At 36.1% G+C, this 24,065-nt stretch overlaps 1 protein-coding gene across 1 annotated transcript in view; it reads right to left on the bottom strand.

The window, feature by feature from the left end:
• LOC128014274 (SH2B adapter protein 3-like) overlaps positions 1-23,745 on the bottom strand; it is a 43,952-nt gene extending 20,207 nt beyond the window's left edge. Inside the window, exons 1-2 of the mRNA XM_052597716.1 lie at positions 23,604-23,745; positions 8,282-9,256 (exon numbers count right to left, since the gene is read on the bottom strand). Coding sequence (XP_052453676.1) covers positions 8,282-9,229 — 948 coding nt within the window. The 5' untranslated portion in view covers positions 9,230-9,256; positions 23,604-23,745. The remainder of the gene's footprint in view (positions 1-8,281; positions 9,257-23,603) is intronic.
• Between the last annotated feature and the right edge of the window lie 320 nt (positions 23,746-24,065).

Below are 24,065 nucleotides of genomic sequence, written 5' to 3'. Positions count from 1 at the left end.
AAATAAAGAGAGCCAGTTTCCTCTGTCAGTCAAAACCTCCAGATGATGGACAAATATCTTACTTTTCTTTAGAAAAGGGATGTTTTCTGTAATCTGAAACAGCTAGAAAACCACTTGTCATCCACCGCTAGCTATGTTAAATGCTATTAGATTGTTGCATTAAATGCACTGCAGGAAAAAAATTCAAATAAGTGCATTCATGCATTAAGCAGAAGAGTTCATTTTTTTCTTGCTTTTTTAATTCAATCTCTCTCCCAGCTTGAGAAGTTTATCTGTAGCTGCAGATTCAAAAACCTTTTATCAATAATAATAGCATGTTGAGAAAATGCTCCAGGGCTTAAATTATATAAAAATATTTACTGGCTTAATCACTATAAAAGCACATGCAATTTGGAAAGTGTTAGTACATAACATGACACATGTGTGTAATTTGTATACACTTATTATAAAACATACACACAGCTACTCATATACAACTTCATATTCACACAGGTCGAGCAAGCATCCTGTTTACGGACTAGAGAAGGTGAACCACAGAAGCTACTTGCATCAAGACACCGAGACGAATAGAGAAAGAGAGAAAGAGAGAGACTGAGGGGGAGCAAGCGGTGCTTTCCATGGGTATAGCTCAGTGAGGTCAGGTATACCAGCTCAGTGGTTGCAGGTTTTAACATAAAGAGCTGCAACAATGCCCACACATACTTGCAATATAGAATCTGCACTGCTAATGATTCATTGCACGGGAGAAACTAATATGCTTCCATTTGGGGTTATTATATAATAATAATAATAATAATAATAATATAGTCAATAATTAACATTTAAATCTAAAAATGTAAAAATAAAAATATTTAAAATAATTTTAAATTATATTCTTATCAGTTTTCTTTTTATTAAAATAATATCTGCCTGCCATCTTTATATAAAAAGCTTTATCGTTAAAACGTTTTATTGCTTCTTTATTTATTGTTTGATCTAGTTATTTTCTCTTTTTATGACATTATCATCTTTGACTGTCACAAACACGTAAAATATATTACTATAGCATCTTTAATAATAATAATAATAATAATAAGTTAAAAAAACATATTATATGCTTGACATTTTTATTTAGGGTTGCACGATAAATATCAGCCGATCGTTAATGCGCATCTCGTCAGTAAAGACGGTTCTCTAATCAGCGGTAAATTCCATCAGGTGCATGATTTCACATCGAGCAGCTGTTACTAAACAGAGCCGTTCGAGTCTCAGGCCGGCAGGGGTTGTATGTGGGGGGAGTGCATGTACAGTTCTCTCTCCACCTTCAATACCACGACTGAGGTACCCTTAAGCAAGGCATCGAACCCCCAACTGCTCCCCGGGCGCCGCAGCATAAACAGCTGCCCACTGCTCCGGGTGTGTGTTCACTGCTGTGTGTGTGTGTGTGTGTGTGTGTGTGTGTGTGTGTGCACTTTGGATGGGTTAAATGCAGAGCACAAATTCCGAGTATAGCTCACCATACTCGATTGTATATCAAGTCACTTTCACTTTTCACTTTTTTTTTCACAAAAGCACATTGGTTTTTAGTTTTTTCTTCTGATTTATCATTTGAAATGATTTTTATTTAGTTTTTTTATGACATGTAATCATTTTAGACTATTTTGTTTATGTATAAATAAATACAATAAATAATATTTATCAATATGGCATTTAATAACAATTAATTATTCAATATTTAATAATAAAATATATTTAAATTAAATAATACTAATAATTACAAAATTAAACAACTTTAGTTACTAAAAAAAATTACAAATGCTAATATTTAAACTTTTTTTTTTATTATAAAAAAATATTGGTTTCTCATTTATACTTCCGATTTATCATTTAAAAACGGTACTTTACCCCTAAGATGACAAAATCTAGACTACAACTGAAGTATACACTCCATTAATGTTGCAGTATATTGCAAACACAATGCAACAAATCTAAAATACACCAACTGCAATGATTGATTGATATCTAGATTGCATTGAAATGGTCTTGGTATGACACATCAAAACCAGAGCGTCACGTCTCCACCTACAGTGTAGACAGTAGACACAGCTTGAAACAGCTGTTAGTTGAGGGAAAAACACACTGCACGACACTTCACTGCATTTACACAAACACCTTTGATATACAAATTAAAGAGCTCATGCATGCTTTCCACATGGACACACACTGAAAAACAATGCTGAGAAACCTGTGCTCACATCTGGGGGCCAAAACTGAAAACAAAAGCTAGTCTCTGCATCTGAAAAGACTGACAAGACTGCTGGATTCAAGCAAAGTAGAAATAACAAATAAAACATCTTTAAATCTGGCATTAACATGCATTTTGTATCCCAATATTTATTTAGCAAGATTGCATTAAAACATTCATTCCAATGCACCTTCAGTGTGGTCAGACAGAAAATGCCAGGTGTAAATTACACACTAGTGGATGAGAAATGTGCTGGTAAAATTCAAACCCGCAGGATGCAAATTACAGGGCCTGAATGGGTCTGACGCCACTAAAAAGTAATTTCTACTACACAGTGTTTTCATTTCATAAATTGGTTCAAAGGTGCTTTCACTATGTTTCAGTAAGTTTAGCAATATTAGGTTGCTCAATTTTCATTTGAAATTGCTAGATGCATTTACAGACACAGTACTCTCATTATTTATGACAGTACAAGCAACAGGTAGTCCAAAATGCAGCAACTAGGAGTCCTTACCAGGTCAAGAAAATATGATCATATTACCCCAATTCTACAGTCTCTGCATTGGCTACATATTAAGTTCCGTATCAGTTACAAATTATTATTACTTACCTAAAAGGCCATTAATGGCTTAGCTCCTGCGTACTTAACTAGTTTTATACCACGTTACAACCTAGGGATGCACGATCATGACTTTTCATGGCCAATTTTTTACAAGCAAACTGGCCGATTCTGATACCGATTTCCGATTTAGTTTTTATCTTTAAGCAACAAACAAGAAAGAAGGAAAGTGTGAATAAACAAGATGTTTATTTGGTATTTAATAGGCCAAACTGGCTTTTGGCTATTGAAAACAATAACCGTAACCATCTGAAATTAACATCAGTAACTGCAAAGTAAGTAGACTACATTCAATACAAACATAGATGATACAGACAAAAATTAAGAAAATAATGTAACAAATAAAGTTGTTTTTATGCATTTAAATAATTACCATATTTTTCGGACTACAAGTCGCACCTAAGTATAAGTCGCATCAGTCCAAAAATATGTCATGACGAGGAAAAAAACATATACAAGTCGCACTGGACTATAGGTCACATTTATTTAGAACCAAGAACTAAGACAGAACATTACCGTCTACAGCCGCGAGAGGAAGCTCTATGTCTTCAGTGTAGACTACAAGAGCACTGAGCAGTATAGAGTGCCCTCTCGTGGCTGGAGACGGTAATGTTTTCTCTTGTTTCATTTCTCTCGGTTATAGTCCGGAAAATACGGTACACATGCTAAAACACAGATTTAGGCATCAATAAAACATTTGGTAAAGAAAAAAAAAATATATATATACGTAAAAAAATAAACGTAATATTTGGCATATTTGTTTTTGCAGTAGTTTTGGGGGGTTATTTTTCCTGTAAAGATATCGATATATATATATATATATATATATATATATATATATATATATATATATCGTATATCGAGATATAGCAAAATATATCGATATAAAATATATCCATATCGCCCCAGCCCTATTATCAAGAGGAAAATGAGAAACAAGAGATAAAAAAAGCAGATGAGCTGAAGGCCACTGTCAAAGAAACCTGGGCTTCACACCACCTCAGCAGTGCCACAAACTGAGCATCTTCATGCCACACCGAACTAGGCAGTAATTAAAACAAAAGGAGCCAATTCACTATAAAAAATGTTTTTATTCTAATTTGTTGAGATTGTGATTTGGTGGGTTTTTGTTAAATGTGAGCCTAAATCATCACAATGAAAAGAACAAAAGACTTAAATTACTTCAGTCTCTGTGCATTGAATTTATTTAATACACGTTTCACAATTTGAGTTGATTTCCTGAAATAAATTAACTTTTTCACGACATTCTAATTCATTGAGAAGAACCTGTAAACTTTATCCGAAAAAATAATCAAATATAAAAATCTTATGCTTATTTTAGTTACCTCCCAAGGCAATTTTAATACACTGTAGTTTAACTTGTAAAAATAATAATAATACTGAAATTAAAATAAGAATTTAATAGGTAAAAGATACTAAAAATAAAATAGGCTCTATAGGCTCTTTTTACAAAAACTGAACAAAATGACTAAAATGTTTTATAAAATTAAAAAACAAAAACGAACAAACAAACTACAACAAAAACGAATTTAAATGGATGTTCACCCAGAACTCAATGTATACAGTATTTCACACACTGCTCAGCTGTTGTGAATATTCACACTGGGGCCTTTAACAGTGGCCGAGTCCAAAAACACAGGCGTCATGGGGCTGTTGTGCTGAATTACAGGCAACACTGCAATGTTACACAGTCAATATTTTGAGCATGGGCTGTTTCACACCCACCACCCACATGGCCATGTTTGTCCTCTGAGTGCACAGCTCTCAAAGGTATTGTGTGAATGTGTTTTACAGAAAAACACACAACCAGCCAAAGATGAGGAACTGTCATATGCAAAGCACACAAAGGATCTCATCTCAGTTCCAATGCTGCAGACGCAGAAGTTTTGGACAGTCTGTACCAGTGTGGAACAGTTATGTTGACAGATGTGCTTTACTACTAATGATTGATCTACAACAGTAAATACATAAAGCAGCAGTCCACAGACAAAACAAACCAGTCAGTTGATGGAAACCATGAGGTGCAAAAACCCTAAATTATTAAATGGGCCAACCAATGTGCACAGATACCAATAAATACAAAAATAAAATAAATAAACATATTACAAATGCCGGCCCCTTAAGAATTTAAATGTTATTGGATTTAAAATGCATTTCTAATTATTTTATCCCAAAATGAAGACTCTTTGGAACTTGTAAAGTCATATATAAAATGTATTAATATTTTACTGAACTATGCAGGCCCAAAAATCTAAAAAAAAAATCATCAAAACCAGTCAGTTTTGGGCTGCATGTCCCCAGTTGAGACACTATGTGACAGAGCATATGTGACATGAAACTACGTGTGTGTGTCTGGACGTCTCTGAAAATGCATCAGAGCGTTTGCTGCTGTCTGCATCTCTGTGTGTGATATAATTCTTGGTTTTATATTGTCAAAGCGTTATGCTTTCGGAGAAAAAGGGACATGTCTGATTTCGCTATGACTGATGACTGTGGCCTACTTATCAATCTGCAGATTTTCATATTGATAAATAGAGGTCAGAGAAGCTCTTGATCACGTTAAGAAATGAAACTTTGAGTCAGACTGGGTTTCAGTTAAGTTTCAGAACATTTCTTCAAAAGTCAAATGGAAAACAAATGAGGGCATGTCAACAGAGCCTAACAGTCAGGCTCTGCAAGTAAAAATCCCATTCATTTTCTCCATAAATAACTGTCTTTTTAGGTTTTTTTTTACTTCATGTAAGTTTGCAAATGTTATGAATCATCTCAAAGCTAGTTGGTTAGCTTCAAAAAAAAAATGTAATCCCTGTGAAGAAAAAAAGATCTTTTTTTTCAGAACCAAAGCCTCCTCTAAGATGCCAATCAATATTTCACTTTTAAAAATGCAAGCAAAAAACATAATAAACAACAACAAAACTTCCATATATCATATGCAACTGGCAATTAGTTTCGGTTTTAATCTGGGCAGCCTGTTTTTATACCAAACACTGTTGTTGATCTGATTCGGTTGTTAGTGGCTTGTTAAAGAGTTGACTCTGGATGTAGTTGTGTGAGCATCTGCATGAGCACAAGGTCACCGTGAAGCTCTAACACGCTCCAGATGGGAGGATGCGGTTTTCTAGAATTAGAAATATTTTCCACAGCACTGGCTGCAATAGTTGTACAGAAAATAACGCTAGAAAAACAAGACACCTCCAACACGAAAAAGAATGGCAAAATCTGAAATCTAACTTTGATACAGCATGGTTTCTTTCTTGCTTGATCACACACCAACAAGCCACATCAGAAGACATCAACATAAAACTCAATTATAAGGTCTTATCCAATCCACAAATCCACACTCTGTTGGCTCAAATGTATTGCACACTGCTGGCTTTACTGGTTGAATTTTAAGGTTTCTAAGCACTCCACCAAACTTGTTTATACTACATCAGCAGTTAAAGGTCTATGGTCTCCAGCCCTGGAAGCCCTGTTTAATGAACACCATTTGAGGCCAACAACAGATGTTTCTCAAGCCTTCCAAACAACATCAAATACAAGTATTAAAAAACACACACACATATATACTGCAAGGCTCTTTTTTTGTGCAATGCTTGGCTCTGATTGGTTAGTTGTGGCTTTCTGCAGTCTAATACAAACTGTATTTCCTACATTGCATATATATAAATGCACACAATATGCTAGCACTTTGTCTCTGGTCTAGCTAGTCATTTTTAACTTGATGATCATACAACACTTCTGTGAAATCTGACAGCAGATAATCATACTAATTTATCTGCTGTGCACAGGCTGGTTTTAAAGTTAGGACTTCCCTGAAACAAAGTTTCTCACGCAAAGAAATTATCAGCCAGCCTGCAGCTTCCTCTCTTAGCATAGCTGCACTCACTGCTGCTATTGTAGCGAACATATCAAACATAGTGCATACAATTACAGAATCAAGGCATGAACTAGCATGTGCTTTTTAATGCAGCCTCCACACTCACACACATAGTAAGATGCATGCAAAGCAAAAAAGCAGACACATTTCTCTCTTTAACAAGATGTAACTAATAAAATGTCTTAAAAAAAGAACTGATGAATGCATCGCTAGTTTGAAGCTAAAGCGTATGTGCATGCTTCTGACATTTATTGGAGAGTATACACTTTAAGTGTTTGAACTTTCTTGGGCTAAACTGCCTTTCCCTTACATAGACATTCAGAACAAGTCCTCGCATCTCTGCCAAGATTCCTCAGCAGCCAATCAGTCTTGATCCGGCGGTGCCGTGACCCCTCAAGTGAGGAGACGTTATTAATTTAAATTAATAAATTTTTTCAACTATTTGTAATCTTACAAAATAAATTCATGAAAATAAGATATAAATCATGAGGAAAATAAAAGCTTCTAATAACCTGTGTGCAAATTTTTGATAATGTGAGATTCTTCAAACAGAGTGGGACAAAGCTCTTATGCACATCCAGGGTGCAGAATGATGCACTTGAATCGACATAAGTCACAGTGCTATAACGTCCTAGCTTAGGCTGTGCATGTATTTGTGGGGAGTGTATGTGTTTTAGGTACCACCTGAAAGGGGTGTGGCTCGCACACCTGACACTTGTTGGACGTGTAATTTGGGAAATCGTCTCCGGCATGGAGTTTGACGTTCTGCATTGTGCTGAGTGTCCCCCCCAGCCCTGACTTGTTCCTTTGTTTATGTTATATTTATGCTATTTTTGTTGTGTTCAAATAAATGTCTTGCTAAGTATTGCTGCGTCTGGACTCCTCTTTGTTGTAACAAATATACAATAAGCAATACTTAGCAAACGCCTAGTGATGAGACGATTTATTTTTGGATAAACTATTGTATTCACAACATAATTTCTCTTAAAATAGCTTATAGGGTTATGATAATCAAAACAGTCCAGAACTAGATCAAGCTTTGATCTCTACAAACAAAACTATAACTTTAATGAAAAGTTTCCCCCCACTAATAAAACGATTTTATCATTAGCTAGCTCCACACACTGGAGAGCTGCTTTATAACAGAAAATAAAGTTGCAATTCTAACTGAAAGCTACACTGACTCTTGCTTTTCAGGTTTAATACTGTAAAGCTGCTTGATTTAAGGCTATCTATTGCATAAAGTACTATAAAACGTGAAGTCACGCACTGCAGAGCCACACTGGTCAAACCCCATTATTGCAGACTCTTACAAATGACTACTAGACAACAAAAATATATCTATCTGTCCACAGTTTTTTATTGTTGACGTTGTCAATAATGTTGACTAATCATTACTAATAGATATGATCTATATAACAAGCTATTATAAGCCAACAAGAACTACAAACTCTGAGAAATACAATTATCATATCAGGCCAAAAACAATAGAAGTAGTAACTCTTGAAAGACGCACAAAGATCTCAAAAGTTCACCTTACCTTAGGCGGGTCATAGAGCTCCAGCTGGTACTTCTCACTAGTGGTTTGTTCGTTGATCCTCCTGACCTGCAGGCGGCAGCGCAACCAATGTGGGGGCGTGTCCGAGATAGTGTCATCCACCTCCAGGTACCTCAGCTGTCCCTCTTTACAAACACTTCCTGACTCTTGCCTCCTTCTCACAGTTCTCAACGGATTCCATCGTTCCCACCGCGCACCCTTCTGCGAGGTGTGATGGACGGGTACCTGCACTGTCTGAGGTGGGGTTTGAGTCGCAGAGGGTCCGGCCCCTTTGATCGAATCCTCCCTTTGGAGACCACTTGAGGATTCGTCAAGTTGCGGGGATTTTTTAAAGAGTCGGCATACGCTTTCTCGAATACCCCTGATGGAAAAGTGGGTTACTTCACTACGGGAAGGAAAGGGAAACGAAGGGGGAGAATATCGTTCAGACCCGGTCCTCCGCTCCGGGTGTTCATCTTCCTGGTTATGATGCCGTGTTCTGTGTGTAGTGTCTGCAGAAGAGCAGCGCAGCAACTGCTCCTGTTCCCTAGGGATGCTGGCGGCATCTGGTTTGGGTGCCAACACAGCAACTAGTGGAGTCCCTCCCGGCCGCACGGTCTCCCGGTAGTCCAGCACCCCTGAGAAGGAAGTGATGCGCAAGCGGGCAGTCATGGGCAGTAAGGGAGGTGGAGGCGGCAGCCATGGGGCAGGTTCTGCATTTTTAGCAACCTCGCAGCTGAAGTGGTGCTGGAAAAGGGCGCTGAATTGCTTAGAGAAACTTTCTGGAGGGACCACATCATGCACTGGCCGCTCTCTGACGAAGCACCGGTAGTGCTGGGCAAGTTCTCGGGCCGTGGTGCTGGCATGCAACTCACAGAACTCCCTCCATCCACAAGGGGGTGCTACAGAGGGTGCAGTGCTTGTGGTCTGCTGGACAGTGTTACCATTCATTGCAGTAACCAGCACAGCAGGGAATCACTGTGAACAACAAATGAAACAACATAAAAATTGCATCAATAAGTAATAAATTATGAAACTGTGCTATATTGCGTCCAGGGTTGCAAAGAGGCAGAACATTTCTAGGAAAAATTTAGAAAAGTTTATGGTAATTTACCACCCATTTGCAACCCTAACTTCATCAACTAAAGTAAAATGTAAAGTTTTTATTTTAAATATGATGAATATTCAAAATTCACATTTTTTTAATTGACAACCCTATGCAGTAGCAAAACAAGCATACATTATTCATTAATGTTACTCATTGCTTGTATGTTTATAATTGGATTGATGGCTAAATAGGATTGACCACAATCAATGCAATTGAGCTTGATTCAGCCCACGTTGAGGGGCGTCGAAGAACTTAGGGCCATATGCTTGCGCCAGTGCAAACCTACTTTTGACATTAAAAACTACTGTCAGGATTTATAAAAAATGTGCAGTGAAAAATTTGTGTTAAAAGGGGTGGACACAAAATTATTTTATTCACATGCACCTTATTGCATTTACATCTGTAGGAGTTTCCCTATAAGGCACAACATTTATGGGAGGAGAATACTTAAATGAATCACACTGCATGATTTAGGAAGGTTTGGAGTGATCAACTTACTGGTATTATACTGTAGAAAGCATGTCTTAACAATTTGCACCTGTGCTGTTAGTAGATAACACAAACCGTTTATCATTGGCACTGCTTGCTTCTTTATTTTGAGTATCGGTAGTAAATCACTTGCAGAACTCCCCATTCTACTCCCAGCAGCATCCTGTTCTGTTTTAATTAGAATAAATTCTATATATTGTGTTATAGAGATAGTTTTTTTTAATCATATAAAGTTTTATAATTATTCTAGCGAGTGTGAACAATCCATCTCTTTGTTTACACTGCGCATCTACTGACGTACGAATCTGAGTATCGAAACTGTTCAATGAATCCAACTTTCTATGAACACTAACAAAGTGTATCAGTTTTGCTCATCACCACATTGACGGCATCTCTTGAACCCAAAAGGTACGATACAGATTCTAAACTTTTACTCACTCACTCATTCAACTCTCCAGTACAGGAAGAGAGTGACTAATATCGCTCATGCTGCTTTATAACACGCCACAGGTCGGAGGCAGAAATATCTGTCAGGACATCTTTGATGTGAAGAGAAAGACTGAGGAAGTTGAAAGTGTCAAAGGCATCTGATACGAGTCACCGATGGGTGGTGCAAACCACCTTCAGAATCAGATCACAGACGCCATTTGCAGCAAGGGGAAATTTTCGTTTGAAGCTCAAAAAAAAAATCAGCACATGGTGCCGTGCTTCACCAGATGCATTGAGACACAAATGGAACCAATCTCCCTACATTCTCATTTACCAGCGCGTGGCCATCTCGGATGCCTGTGAACGTTTAAATGTGCGTGAGAAGTAAATGCATTCTTAAAGTTCTGTCGGAAGCCCTGAAGCATGACAAAATGAAGGTTTAGTACATGAAAAAAGCAATAGATCAGAAAAACCACAACACTTGCATATTCAGAGAGAAAAAAAGGAGGGGGCCATTCTATAGATGGCACCACACGCTCTTTGCTCTCTCATTGGGTAACAGGAAGCATTAACCTACACAAGGAGAGGAACACCCATCACACATATAGCTGTTTTCTTTTGTGTGCAAAGTTCTTTTTTGAGAACACAAGCAAAACTGATCGCAAACGTCTTTGAGATGTGGTGCTGGTGTGGTGGTTTGCACACAAGGCTTCCTAACGGGCTTAAAGGAATGGTTTGCTCAAAAATGCTAATTATGGCATCGTTTACAACATTATACACCACAATACTGATTTTTGATGGAAATCAACCTGAAAAATGGTTTTATATATATAAAATGTGGTAAAATGTGTGTAATTCATTAAATAAAATACTTTACAAATGAAAATTATCGTTTATTTTCCATCTGAACTTATTAACTTTATGGGTGCAAACTGAAAAACAAGATTATTCAAAGCAAATGTGGAGAGTCAATCACACAAAATGTATATTTTTTGTATCTTAAAATGCAAGATTTAGGGCAGTGTAACGGAACAGAAAGAAGATTTTGGCATCATTTATATACTCTCTTATCACTGCAAAACCAGTTTGGTATTGGTTTGAGGCATGAAATCAAGACCGAAAAAGAAACCCTAAATCAAATGTTTTTTGTTGTTGTTTTTTTTTTATGAAAAAAACCCCCACTTTTCTTTGGAAGATATTGCCATCATTTATATACCCTCTTGCGTTGCAATGTGTTTGTAAAATCATGCAATATTGTTCTGTTTACAGGTTTTAAAAATCATGCAATCATGTTCTATTTCATCAACCAGCAAGACGCTCTTGGTCAACCAGCATCAGACTAGCACCTAACCAGCCTGCACCTCATCAAAGTCATACATGATGTTTTCAGCTGAATTCATAACATACATGGTGTTTACAGCACGGGACGTCCTGTGGAGTGCACACTCTCACCACGCGCGCTCATGCTGTTGTTCAGAGCACATGCCGTGTGACGCTGTCCCGCCCCCTGCACTGGCCCCTGGGTGTTCGTTCTATCAGTGATCATCCGGCCCACTAATGACTCAGCAACCTCCCAAACAGACTAACATCACTTCCTCATCCCTCACACGCATGCATGTTAAATTCCCATTCTTGCAATACTTCCATCACTCTGCTTTCATTTCATTTCATGCACTAACCTCTACAGACTCACGCAACCTCATACTTTTAAACCATTTCCTGTTTCATGCCATTAGCTTATACATTTCACTCACTTATCTTTTCCTCTCTCCTAATCTCTGCAATTGTAGTCTTAACTACCCAGGTGATGCTCTTTCTGGCCTTAAACAGAAGTCCTAGACAGGATTTAGGCCTAAATTAACAGCATAATCCAAAATAGTTATTTTATGTAAATCAACCCCAAATTATTTTCCATATTAAATTATATGTGATAAAAATAATGTTTTTGACAATCCATTAAATTTTCTATTTCTACTCGAAAAAAAAAAACACATTTTTTAATAGTTAATCTTTTCATTTGTGCAGCGTACTTTTTAGAACATTGTATCATGCGAAAGACACTGCAAACGGTGCAAGATGTGAGTGCAACGGTCCATGTAGCATATGTTTACATAGAAAACAATGGAAAAGTGCAGTGGAATGCAAAAACATGTTCTGTATGAACAGTGACTAAGTCTGGCATCAGTACAAATGCATCTTCATGTTGTACAAAACCTGTTGTAAAATCATATGGCTAAAAACTGCATTAAAAACATTGTAAATAACTAATATTAACAATTTTCTAAAACTTGAATGTGAGTCATTGGCTGTGGTTGGTTAACGTCATTGCTATGTGGTTGCTAAGGTGTCCTGATTGTTTAGATTATATAGTTTGGATGGCTTGGCACATCAGAGGGTTTTTTGTGATTTATAATGCGATTTTTCAAACACACACAAAAATCTTCTGTACACTTCTGTACACTGGAGATAAACATAAATTATCATGTTTACTTGAAACGTCCTTTAAAAGAAGTATATATATATTTTTTTTATTATTATTTTTTCAAAATAGGATGCATTGGTCATTATTGAGCACTATTTACATGTAATGTCATTCATACTGGAAGCCAGAGGGCGCCCTATCACAGACACTCCAAGGGATGGGTACTGAAACCCGGTATTAAAATGGCCCCGGGGCTAAATTATGAAAGACCGTAGTATCAGTAAGATCTGACGGTATCGGTTCTGCTTTCAGTACTTGTGCGACAAGCAGTTTTTTTCCAGGCGCGTCCGCACCGCATCGAGTTAAAAACATCTCAACTTCTCAGAATGCCGCAAACGCACCGCAGGTCATGTAACTTCCTCACATTTTCCGTAACAACGATGAAAGCTCAGCCTAGATGAAGGAACAGCTGATAGCTGTATGTGGATTTTAAAATTAATTTAGTAACAGTGCTACTGCAAGCAGTTTTTAGTGCTGCAAATCCATTTATCCATTGCTGAAATTTTCGCGTCTTCATGGAGAGAGCAGGTCATGGTTGCTTAGCAACGGCAGACTCCTCAGGAGTGCAAGTGAATTTCTGAAGAAATTATTTCAAAACTTTTTTCTATTTTTACTATTCTTCCTCCTTTTTAAAGAGTCCCTATAATGCCTATTTAAAGTTCCTAATATTGTTTTGGGAATCTCCTACAATATGATTGCATGCAAGGTCAAAAAAATGCACGATCATTATTTTTCATGGCCGATTCCGATACCGATTTTTTTTCAAGCAAACTGGCCAATTCCGTTACCGATATTTTTTAATCTTTAAGCAACAAACTAGAAAGAAGCAAAGTGTGCATAAACAAGATGTTTATTTGGTATTTAATAGGCCAAACTGGCTTTTGGTTATTGAAAACAATAACCTTAACCATCTGAAATTAACGTCAGTATCTGCAGAGTAAGTAGACTACATTCAATACAAACATAGATGGTACAGACATCAGCATTTAGCTTTTGTTATTGAATAGTTTTGAAACTACAGAGAACTGGCCTTAAATAAAAAGATTAACTGTAACCATGTGAAATTAAAGGCAATAACTGCATAGTTCTACAATCCAAACAACACAATCAACACAAATTCAATAAGATGTTTCTTAATCAGCATTTTTTTTTTAGTTTTTAAATTTGGTTTTAAATTTAAAACAAGGTCTTTACCAGTGAGACTAAATAAAAGTATTCTATATAAATACATTATTCCAAAAAGTCACAAATCTAATCATGTTGGTGCAAATAAAACAAAGATGCAAAGTGTTTCATTCATCCAATTAAAAGAAATTAAGGTAATGATTTAAATCTATATTTTTTTACTTGAGCCAATGAAAAATAAATAACTATTTTCTCAAGTTAATAAATATAGATGCGAATCATTACCCTAAATTTTTTTAATTGGATGAATGAAACACCTTTTTCAGTGTGCTACAGCAGGTGATTTTAAAATCAAATTCAGTAGATATAATTTTAAATTTAAAATACAAATAATCATCCTATAAAGAACTGACGTTTACTTCTGGCTTTTCAAATATGTATGCAGGTTCTACTTTACAAAATAAAAAATATAAAATCAGTTGTGTCACAGTTTGGTCAGTTTTGTTTCTCATCCAACACATCAGAAGTTGAGCTGAACATCCCTTCACTGTCCCTGTTTGTGCGGGGTGCGGACAGATACAGATATGCTCATTCAGCTTCAGTGAGCGCTGAAAAGGGACTCTTATGTTGTGCAGTCGGCTGTCAGCTTCCTGCTATCTGTGCTGATCGGCTGCCATGTCCTGTGCACAGATTTCAAAATACTTCCTCACAAATGACATGAAAGTGAATGACTACAATGTAGTCCATGCACATGGGAAAAATCGGCCGAAAAAAAAAAAAAACCCCGTCCGATTGCCGATCACGTATTTCAAGCAAAAACTGTCCGGTTACGATTTGCATCCTTACAAAAAATGCTTTCGTTTTCTCAAAATATGCATTTAATACTTTGTTTTCCAGCGTTTCTCAAACTATTTGGTTTTGTGGGGCTCCGGTGTAGGTTTTACCAATGGGCGCTGTTTGAAATTGTGTAAATGGCACAAAAACACAAATATACAAATTAAACAATGTTTAAGTTTTAGGTGTCCATGTACAGAAACTGAATAATCAAATATAAATAGCATTGCATAGTCTTTACTGTATAAATTAAATATATTTAATGACGAAATAATTAATATAGATTAATTCTTGTAAAAAATACTGTACACAGTAATTCAGTAAAGAGCAGTGAGTGGTTTTCTTCCATTTCATTTCTTGGATTAACATCAAGGACATTACTGCAGCTAGTAAATTAGGCGCGGTCACTTTAAGAGACTATACGTCCAATATGATGCACATTCCACACATTCGTAATTATGAAGTCAGGTGCATTCTAGAGATGTTCCGATACCCTTTTTCTCTTCCCGATACCGATTCCGATACCTGGGCTCAGGGTATCGGCCGATACCGAGTACTGATCCGATACCTGGGTGTATATCTGTATATACAGCTGTATATACTACTAGCCCTGTGTAAATTGCTAGAATTTTTTTATGGTGTGCTTCAGACAGATCCCTCAATAAAACATGAACAAATACATGGTGAACTACTGTATTTATTACAGTATTTTTATTATCTAACATGAATTTGACAGTATTATTTATTTTCTTATGCAAAAAAGAACTTCAAATGCAGCCAAAAATCTAACACCGCAAACTAAAAAAGGTATTTAAGTTTTACAATATAACTGTATAAAAAAACTGCAACAAATAAGTCTAGGAATATAAAAAAAGATCTATTAATCAGATAATCTCTTTACAACAAAACAAGTAAAAAACAAGCAACCATCTAGGCATAATTATTATTATTATAGAGATGTATTATTATTACTGTAGGCTACAACAGTAGCTTTATATATTGTCAATTTACTCATGTAAACCAAACATTTATTTTAATGGGCTGCCATGAAGATCTTTGAGTGTCTGTGTTTATGATATGACAGTATTCTCAAATGAAACGGTAAATTCTCATGAAGTGACGGTTTATGCGTTCGTGTCCTCATGACACACAGCAGAGACTACAAAACAGCGAGCTCTCGCGCATCTGTGCCAGTCACCCACAGAGATGTAGATTTTGCGGGAGTAATATTTAAATAGTATTTTGCAGTTTAATATTCACAGACACTAGTATATATTCGGCTACTGTCTGGAGCCCTGCGTTTTGACTTACACGGAAGCGACTGAACGCAGTTGCCGGTACTGAATATACTCGAGAGTCTGTAACTACCGGTACTACAGAGACATACTGCTAACCACTGATCTATAATATAGTAGCGGCTTCACTGTCTTTTGGCAGTTTAGAATGTGATGAGTGATCCAGTCATATATAGATAAGGGCTGCTAACGCGTTTTCATTTCTTCTTCGCTGCTCTAAACAGGGGTTGCTTGTGGCAACACAGCACAACTTCCTGTGTTTTCAATGCATTTTGAGCAGCGAAGAAGAACCGTGCAGCGGTTAGGCAAAGCTTGCGGTCATAACTAGGTCTTTTTTAAGAAAATGGTATCGGATCGGTATATGGGTTCATGTACTCGCCGATGCCGATGCCAGAATTTGTTGTGGTATCGGAGATATTTCCGATACTAGTATCGGAATCGGAACAACTCTAGTGCATTCAAGTCAGTTTAGTTGGCACAAGATGGCGGTGTACCTTCTTTTAATAAATTGCAAAAAAATACAACAGGGTTTGTTAACTCTGTTTATAGAAAATAAATAGCAAAGAATTTGCATCAGGTGTGTTTTGCATTTTTAATTTGTAAAAATAATTCATGAAGCCTCTTTAATCTGTATCGCATAAAAACGTATTAATTGTTATATTGCAATCTTGTCTATCAATTTCAACAAAAAAATTACCGTCAACAACAGACATTCAATCCATCGATACATCGATTCTGTCAGGTTTCTCATTGACACGCCCCCAACTTGGAAACTCGTGGCTTAAAGAAAATTCAGATTTTCTTACTCGTAATTACGACTTTGTGGTTAAAACACGTGCAATTGCTAAACGTTGTGCAGGTTGTCTTTTTACACTGGCCTCAGTCAGTTCGCGGCCGGCCAACATAGAATATAGGCTAACTATTAATAACTATTTATTGTGCACTTTCAGTTTTTAACTTTGCTGATAGTTTAGGCCTACATTCACATACAACTACATTACACACTAAACGAAAGGCAATATTGGAAATGGCACAATAGGGGCACTTAAAAAAAAAGTTATTTTAATCCTTATGCTTAAAAAACAGCTAATATGTCTGTATAATTTAACACACATAATGGAGAGAAGACAAATCCACTGCTCTATTAACACGGTCTCACACACACCATTCAGAATAATAATTCAAGCCAAACACTTCGTCAGCGTGCATTGGTGTAATTTACGTACTTTGTATTCCAATTCAACTTTAAGTCCGCTACATTTGCAACATCTAATTCCCCGGCTGGGGTCTTTGGAAGCTCGACACACACAGCGAGTTTCCTGTACTGTAGGGTCGTGATAATAAAAGCAGTGCCCAGATGATACAGAGTCTCAGAAACTGATTTCATACACGTAATTTTGCTGAATCAGAGAAAACGCCAACCTCATGCCTGCTTCCTCCTCATGACTCGACGAGCATGCAAACACGGAACGAAAACTTTGAAAAAGCATGGGAACTTCTTTATAACGACTCACAAAAATAAAGAGTGCGGGAAGCAGACAGGCAGTGGGCTTATTCACAGAAACAGGAAACCCTGCCCTGCCTAAGTGACCACTTTCTTATACACACACCATTCTCACATGCAGATATGAAATTTGACTTCAAGGTTTTAGGCGTGACAGGTCAAGTAGTTAAAGCAAAACTTAAAGCCATTGAGCTGGGGTGGATAGGATCATATATTTACATTTAAATTTGAGCTTGAATTGAGTTTTCAAATCAAAGATTTTGTGGACACCCTGGGTCGCCAGTTGGTGGGAACACAGCGCATCACATCCATAAAAGCCAGCAAACAAACTGATTGTACCTGACCTAAAAGGCCTCAGCATCCATGTTTAAAACACTATGACCAGAGGCATATTAAAAATGAGATAAATCAACTTACATTGTCAGTTATGATCGTTCCTGTTGAGTGTCTACAATCTGGCAACCCATGTGAGCATCGAGTCTGAGGAGGAGGGAGCAGGAAAAACAACGCTCTCCAATATTTTGCATGTGGACTGCAGTACAATACATTGTCCTTAAGACAATTTTTTCATTATTTTATATCTCTTCAGTGATTTACTCTTCTGTGCCACAATAATACACAACTGGAGTTTTTCACATCACATTATTAGTGATAAATTTGATTAATTCATTAGCATATAATTCAAATAATTCAATTAGTTAAAAAAAATCTAAGCAATCAACTTGAGAGGAATGGTTTGTAAACAGCAGGATACGAAGAAGAAGGGGCTCTTGGGATTGTTTTCCCCTTTGCCTTCATTGCGTTTGTATGCGTTCACGTCACATTTCCGGTGACCTAGCTGGCCACACTGTCCAGACATTGTTTATGCCCACCATGTCACCAGCATACATTCTCACACATATCATGCTCAGAAACACAGAAAAAGATTAATATTTCTTTATTTTTCATGTACTTTTTTGGGGTAGTTTAAAAAGATAAACATTTTATTTAAATTATTTTTAAAAGTTTAATTAAGTTTAATTTATATTTTAAAATAATACATTTTAAAATAAAATACAAGTGACATTTGCCTGTGAAAAAGTCAAAGACACAGTGCTAGGTTCACAATACTAGTAGTGCTTTCTACCCCGAATCCAAAACAGCTCAAAGTCTCTATGATATTCTGGGGCTGGATATAACATTATAATACCATTCATATTTTAACTTTTTTATAATTTAAAGAAACCAATCTGATGTATAGTTGACATTTGAGGCTTAATACTATAGAAAAGCACTAAAAGCACTGTTTTTAGCTTGTTTACTTTCATATAAAAATACGGCATGCTGTTGCGTCAAACAATGGTATAAATATCATTCAATGCAAATTGTGATAATCATATTTAATAATCACAATTACAATTTCAAGGGAATAATGATTATTGTCATAACTGTGCAGCCCTAATATTAAGTACCCCCCCCCCCCCCCAAAAAAAAAATTAAAGATGTTTTTGTCTTTTTTCGTTGTTCTAAAGACAAAACTTTAAGATTCCTAAAAAGAAAAAACTATGCACTAAATAATCATCATAAATGATCTTATAAAGATTAAAAAAAACAGCAGGTCCGAGTGCTGATAACTATAATAAATGTGACTTTTAAGTGTTTTTCATTGAGTTTATAAGAAACTTATTATATAACACCAACGTCTGCCATTTTTTTCTTACAAAAACTTTTTTTGAACGTAAAAAAAACCCCCCCAAAACAATTGCTCTTTAGGGGTGTAAGAAATTATAGATACACGTGAGTATCGCGAAATTTTGTTTGGCTATACTGTATTGTTTCTCAAAAACGGAATATCGATATAACATAAAAAAAAAAGTTAATACATGGTTCATGGCAGTGGTTTCGTTTTGAGTTTATATCTCGACCACTAGATGTCAGTCTTCATCTCTGAACGACAGTGAGAGTGACAGGAAATAGTAGCATTAGGGCACGCCACTAATGTTAACATAAGTTTGATTTCATCATATAATTATTTATGTTAATAGTGTTCATCGTCTGTTTGATCAAAATATTACTGCACGTTTATTCAAAGCATTAGAACGCATGACTGTGAAAAAACAACACAATATTTAAAATAATTTTTATGAACAATTATTATTAAGTAGCTAAGAGAACTATATAAAAAACAGCTTCATGTATACATGCATTGTTAAATAAATAGAAAGGAAAACCAGTCACACAGAATAATTATTTTTCTTTTAAAAACATGAGATGCAGTGGGATGGGGAACAAAAACCCAACATAAAGTCTCAAGAGATTTTCAGAAAATTAAATTAAATACATTAATTTTCCATGTCTTTTTAAACATGCGGCTCTCTTGTGCGAGACGCGAGTCCAACGGTGTCTTTCTAGAAAATGCGCGAAATATGCATTCTGTGTGAACGGCTTGGTTTCAGTTTTGATGTAAACAAATTCTTTTCCACATTGATGTTCTCTTTTTTTTTTTTTTTAGGCTAACAAAACCTTATAATGCAATGCCACATAAATCATCATCGCATCTTGTGCGTTACTGCTAAAGATCAAGTATATTTAATAAGTATATTTGTATATTTATATAATTTGTGTAGACAGCTGTGCAAGATGGAATGGAACACGGACTGTGAAGTACCAGGGGTCATAAGGCAGCTTCCTTATATTACCTATATTTGATGTTATTTGCCATATAAAACTTATTTAGAAATGCAAAATCGATTTTACAATCGATTCAATGAACACTTGTCACTAAAATCAAACAGGATTTTTTTTTCACAAAAGTAACAACCCTTTTTTTTTTTTTTTTTTACTGTTACTGCAAACCAAAATATTTTAAAGGATGGCCTCAGTGATGTCACGATATGCTAATTTGTTTAAATTATTCATACCTTTGTCATCAATATGACCATAATTTTTCCTTTTTTTTAACATTGAAACTTGGAAGAAAAAAAATATAGACCGACCTACCAACCCTTTTAAAAAAAAAAAATTACTGTTACTGCAAACCAAAATATTTTTAAGGATGGCCTAATATTAGCATTTTTTGGGACCAGCCTACAAAAAAAATCCTCATAGATTTCTTGTGATGCTGTATTATCACCAAATATTGGATTCAATATTTTTTTTATTTTCTTTATCAACTTGTTTTATTTCAATAAACACAGTTCTTGTATTTCTTTTAGATCTGAGGTTAGCTCTGAGTTGAAGCTGTTTTTAGTGAAAATGGCCAAAATTATATACAAATTATGCCTTTTTCACTCCAAAACCAAGCTCAGTCAATGATAATATAGAATGAGAGTTTTACAAGCAATTATTAAAATATTGGTAATTTTTTACCAGACACGCCAAATTAGGTAAAGGATTTTCAGCACAATCACAAGGGTTAAGAAGATTTGTGTAAATCCGGCCCCTGGTTCCTAAATATGGCATGCCTGTTATTTTACCATCCACTGTGTGAAAATCGCAATTTTGATTTTTACAATTGATTTAATGTCTGTAGCACAAACTATCACAGTTTTTGCACACACCCCTAATTCGAAATGTGAGCAAAAGTACTATTGATGCTTGCTTTTGCACAGAGCATTTATTATACGCACTTAGTGCGAGGTATTCCAAAGTGTGCCTTCAAATGAGCAAAAGCACATTACAACACCTCTATATAGCACTCAACAATGTATGTGCATCTGCTAGACAAATCTTCAGCATCTCCAAACACACAATGACAGCATTCTTGACTCGACCGCAAACATGATACAAAGATACCTTGTAATTTTCTATCCTGCACAAGCCCATTCAGTATGCATTCTCTCTCAGTGACACCAGTATGCACTCAAAAAACCAAAACAAAGGGGGCAGAAAATGTGTATAAACTGAAGGCTTTGCGCCCTTTTATGAGGCTGCACAGCCCGTCGAGGTTTGGGCTGCATAGCCCAAAAGGAAGTGCATGTACACACATGCGTGCACACACACACATACATAAAAGAAACATGCTACTCTGAGCATTTAAGGTTCCTTCGACCATATCACGCAGTCACATCGCGACACACTGTTCCCCTATGTAAGGGTGGGAGTTGAGGGGCCAGCGAGTGTGGGAACTGGGGGATTCTTACAGCCCGAGACAAATGCATGATTCAACAGAATCCTCTGTTCTATATATGAATACGCACATTTTGGCAAAAGCGTTTCTCTGTACTTGGCCATACATTCAAAATATCTAAAAAGGTGCAGTTCATATCCACACAGTATAGAGACACACACAAAAGTGAAACTGTACTGACGATTGTTTTATATATATATATATATATATATATATATATATCACACAGGGTCAAAATTTAACACTCGCCAAATGAGTCAAAAAAAAAAAAGAGAGAGAGTAAATACAACACATGGTTTATTTTTTGTTTGTTTATCTACTGCTTGATGCAAAAAAGATATTTTCAAGGAAGCTAAATGGCTCTGTTGTCAAAAGGATACAAATAAATGCAAAAATCTGTTTTGTACATTTTGGACCCTGATCAGACCAATAAAATGTACCACATATTAAAAATAGAACACACATTGGCATTTTGCACCAAAATTAATCTGAAAGACCGTGGTCGCACTTTCTCTGGCTATTCTACACAACTTCCAATGGTAACAGCACACTGGATTTGTTGTCAGGTTTACAAGGTAAAACTAGTCAATGTATTTGCCAAAGAGTGTTTTGTTTTAATTATTGTGGTATAGTCTAATCTATCAATATCTCAGAGGAACCTGCCTCAAAGAAAAAGTAGTAGGTCACTTTATACACACTTCCTGTCTAAACAGTATATATATATATATATATATATATATATATATATATATATATATAAACTCTTTAATACCATTTAACCAGTGCAAGAACTTTCATGTTTTCTTATATCGGTTTCCAAAAGAAGTCAAATTTAGATTCCCAAGTCAAACAACATTAAATAAGAAGAGTGTACACTCAACAGATGTTACCCAAGTACTTCACAATTTACGATTTGCATTCCAGCTGTGAGGCTATAACATCTGCCTGACATAAACATCACAGACTGATCCAGAGGCCCAGATGTTGAAAGCATGTCTGGTGTGAACTCATTTGCATACACATGTTCACGAGCCCATTTCACATGTGCATGCATATAAACGTATCTCATATCATTAGTATTATTAGTAGTAGCACTTATAAAATACATTATAAACCGAAGTAAAAGCAGTCGCTTGATTATTATTATCTTACAAACGTATTTGTATAAACATGTACACAAGCCCATTTCATGTGCATGCAAAAAAGTTCACAATTTTGTTATTACTATTAAAAATATTATAAACTTGACAACAAGCAGTGCTTCCAGTCGTCTAATCTGCATAAACGGTTTCGCATGAGTATGCAAATGAGTTCTCTTAACATTATTACAATTAATAATAAAAATATTAATGATAACAAAAATAAATAAATTTGTTGTGTAACAACAAAATTATGTAACCACCGGCCTTAAATCGACTCCATTAAGAAACATCTAAGCGGGCCTGCCCTGAACGCATAAGCACGTGCGGTTAATTTTTTTTTTTTTTTACATTCTTCTAATCATTTTGCCGGGCTTTCTTTAAGTGCCTTTTTTGAAGTGACGCAAATTCTAAGAATACGTACGTAATCGGACCGACCCTGACGCGCCGCGCGCGCTGTGAAACTGCGTGATCCCTTTAAACTTTCTTCTGCCCCTCGCGTGCGAGAGTCAAGTTCATTATAACTTGGCACTAAAATTTGGGAGGGAAGATAGCAGCGCATAGTAACCTCAACACTCAATATATGAGTTATAGAAACTGTGAATTCACAAGCCAAACTTTCAGAATAATTAGTACGGTGTCCGAGCAGACCCCGCTCTCGACTCAAACTCTCGCGTTCCGCTTTATCTTCACTGACCAAGAGACGTCTGGCCCAAAAGAGTCGGGATTATAAATCACCAAAAGTTAATCTTTCGCTGAATCCTTCTAAACACATCTACATTATTCTGTAATAAATATTAAACACGACTTGCCTGCCAGCCGCGATGTCCGTTACTTTCTCTGTCATGTTGGATGCGCGCAACAACAGCCCTGTGTAAACTTTCAGGAAGGAAAAAAAACACACACACAAACTTTTCATGGACACAGCGACAACAAGCGACGAAAAATCCTTGATGTGGCGAGACATCTGAGCTTCCGGCTAAATAAAAGCCCCATTTTGTTTTTGAAGCGATTTAGTTTCTGTAACCTTCTTAATTATTATATCTCTATATGTGTTATACATAATATTTCAAAACAGACAAGCTCAGTTCTGAGAAATATTTAAAAGGTTCTTTATGTATCAACTATACGCCACCCACCCACACAGCTATTTTTTTTAAACCAATATATGAATATACTTTATCAAAAAAAAAAAAAAAAAAAAAAAAAAAATTAATTAAATTGCATTTCGTGTGGAGTGGGTACAATGAAAGTTGTATATGCATGCAATAACA

This window comes from Carassius gibelio, chromosome A5 (assembly GCF_023724105.1).
Source record: "Carassius gibelio isolate Cgi1373 ecotype wild population from Czech Republic chromosome A5, carGib1.2-hapl.c, whole genome shotgun sequence".
In the NCBI taxonomy this organism is placed as follows: Eukaryota; Metazoa; Chordata; class Actinopteri; order Cypriniformes; family Cyprinidae; genus Carassius; species Carassius gibelio.
This window is presented reverse-complemented; position numbering and strand designations above follow the sequence as displayed.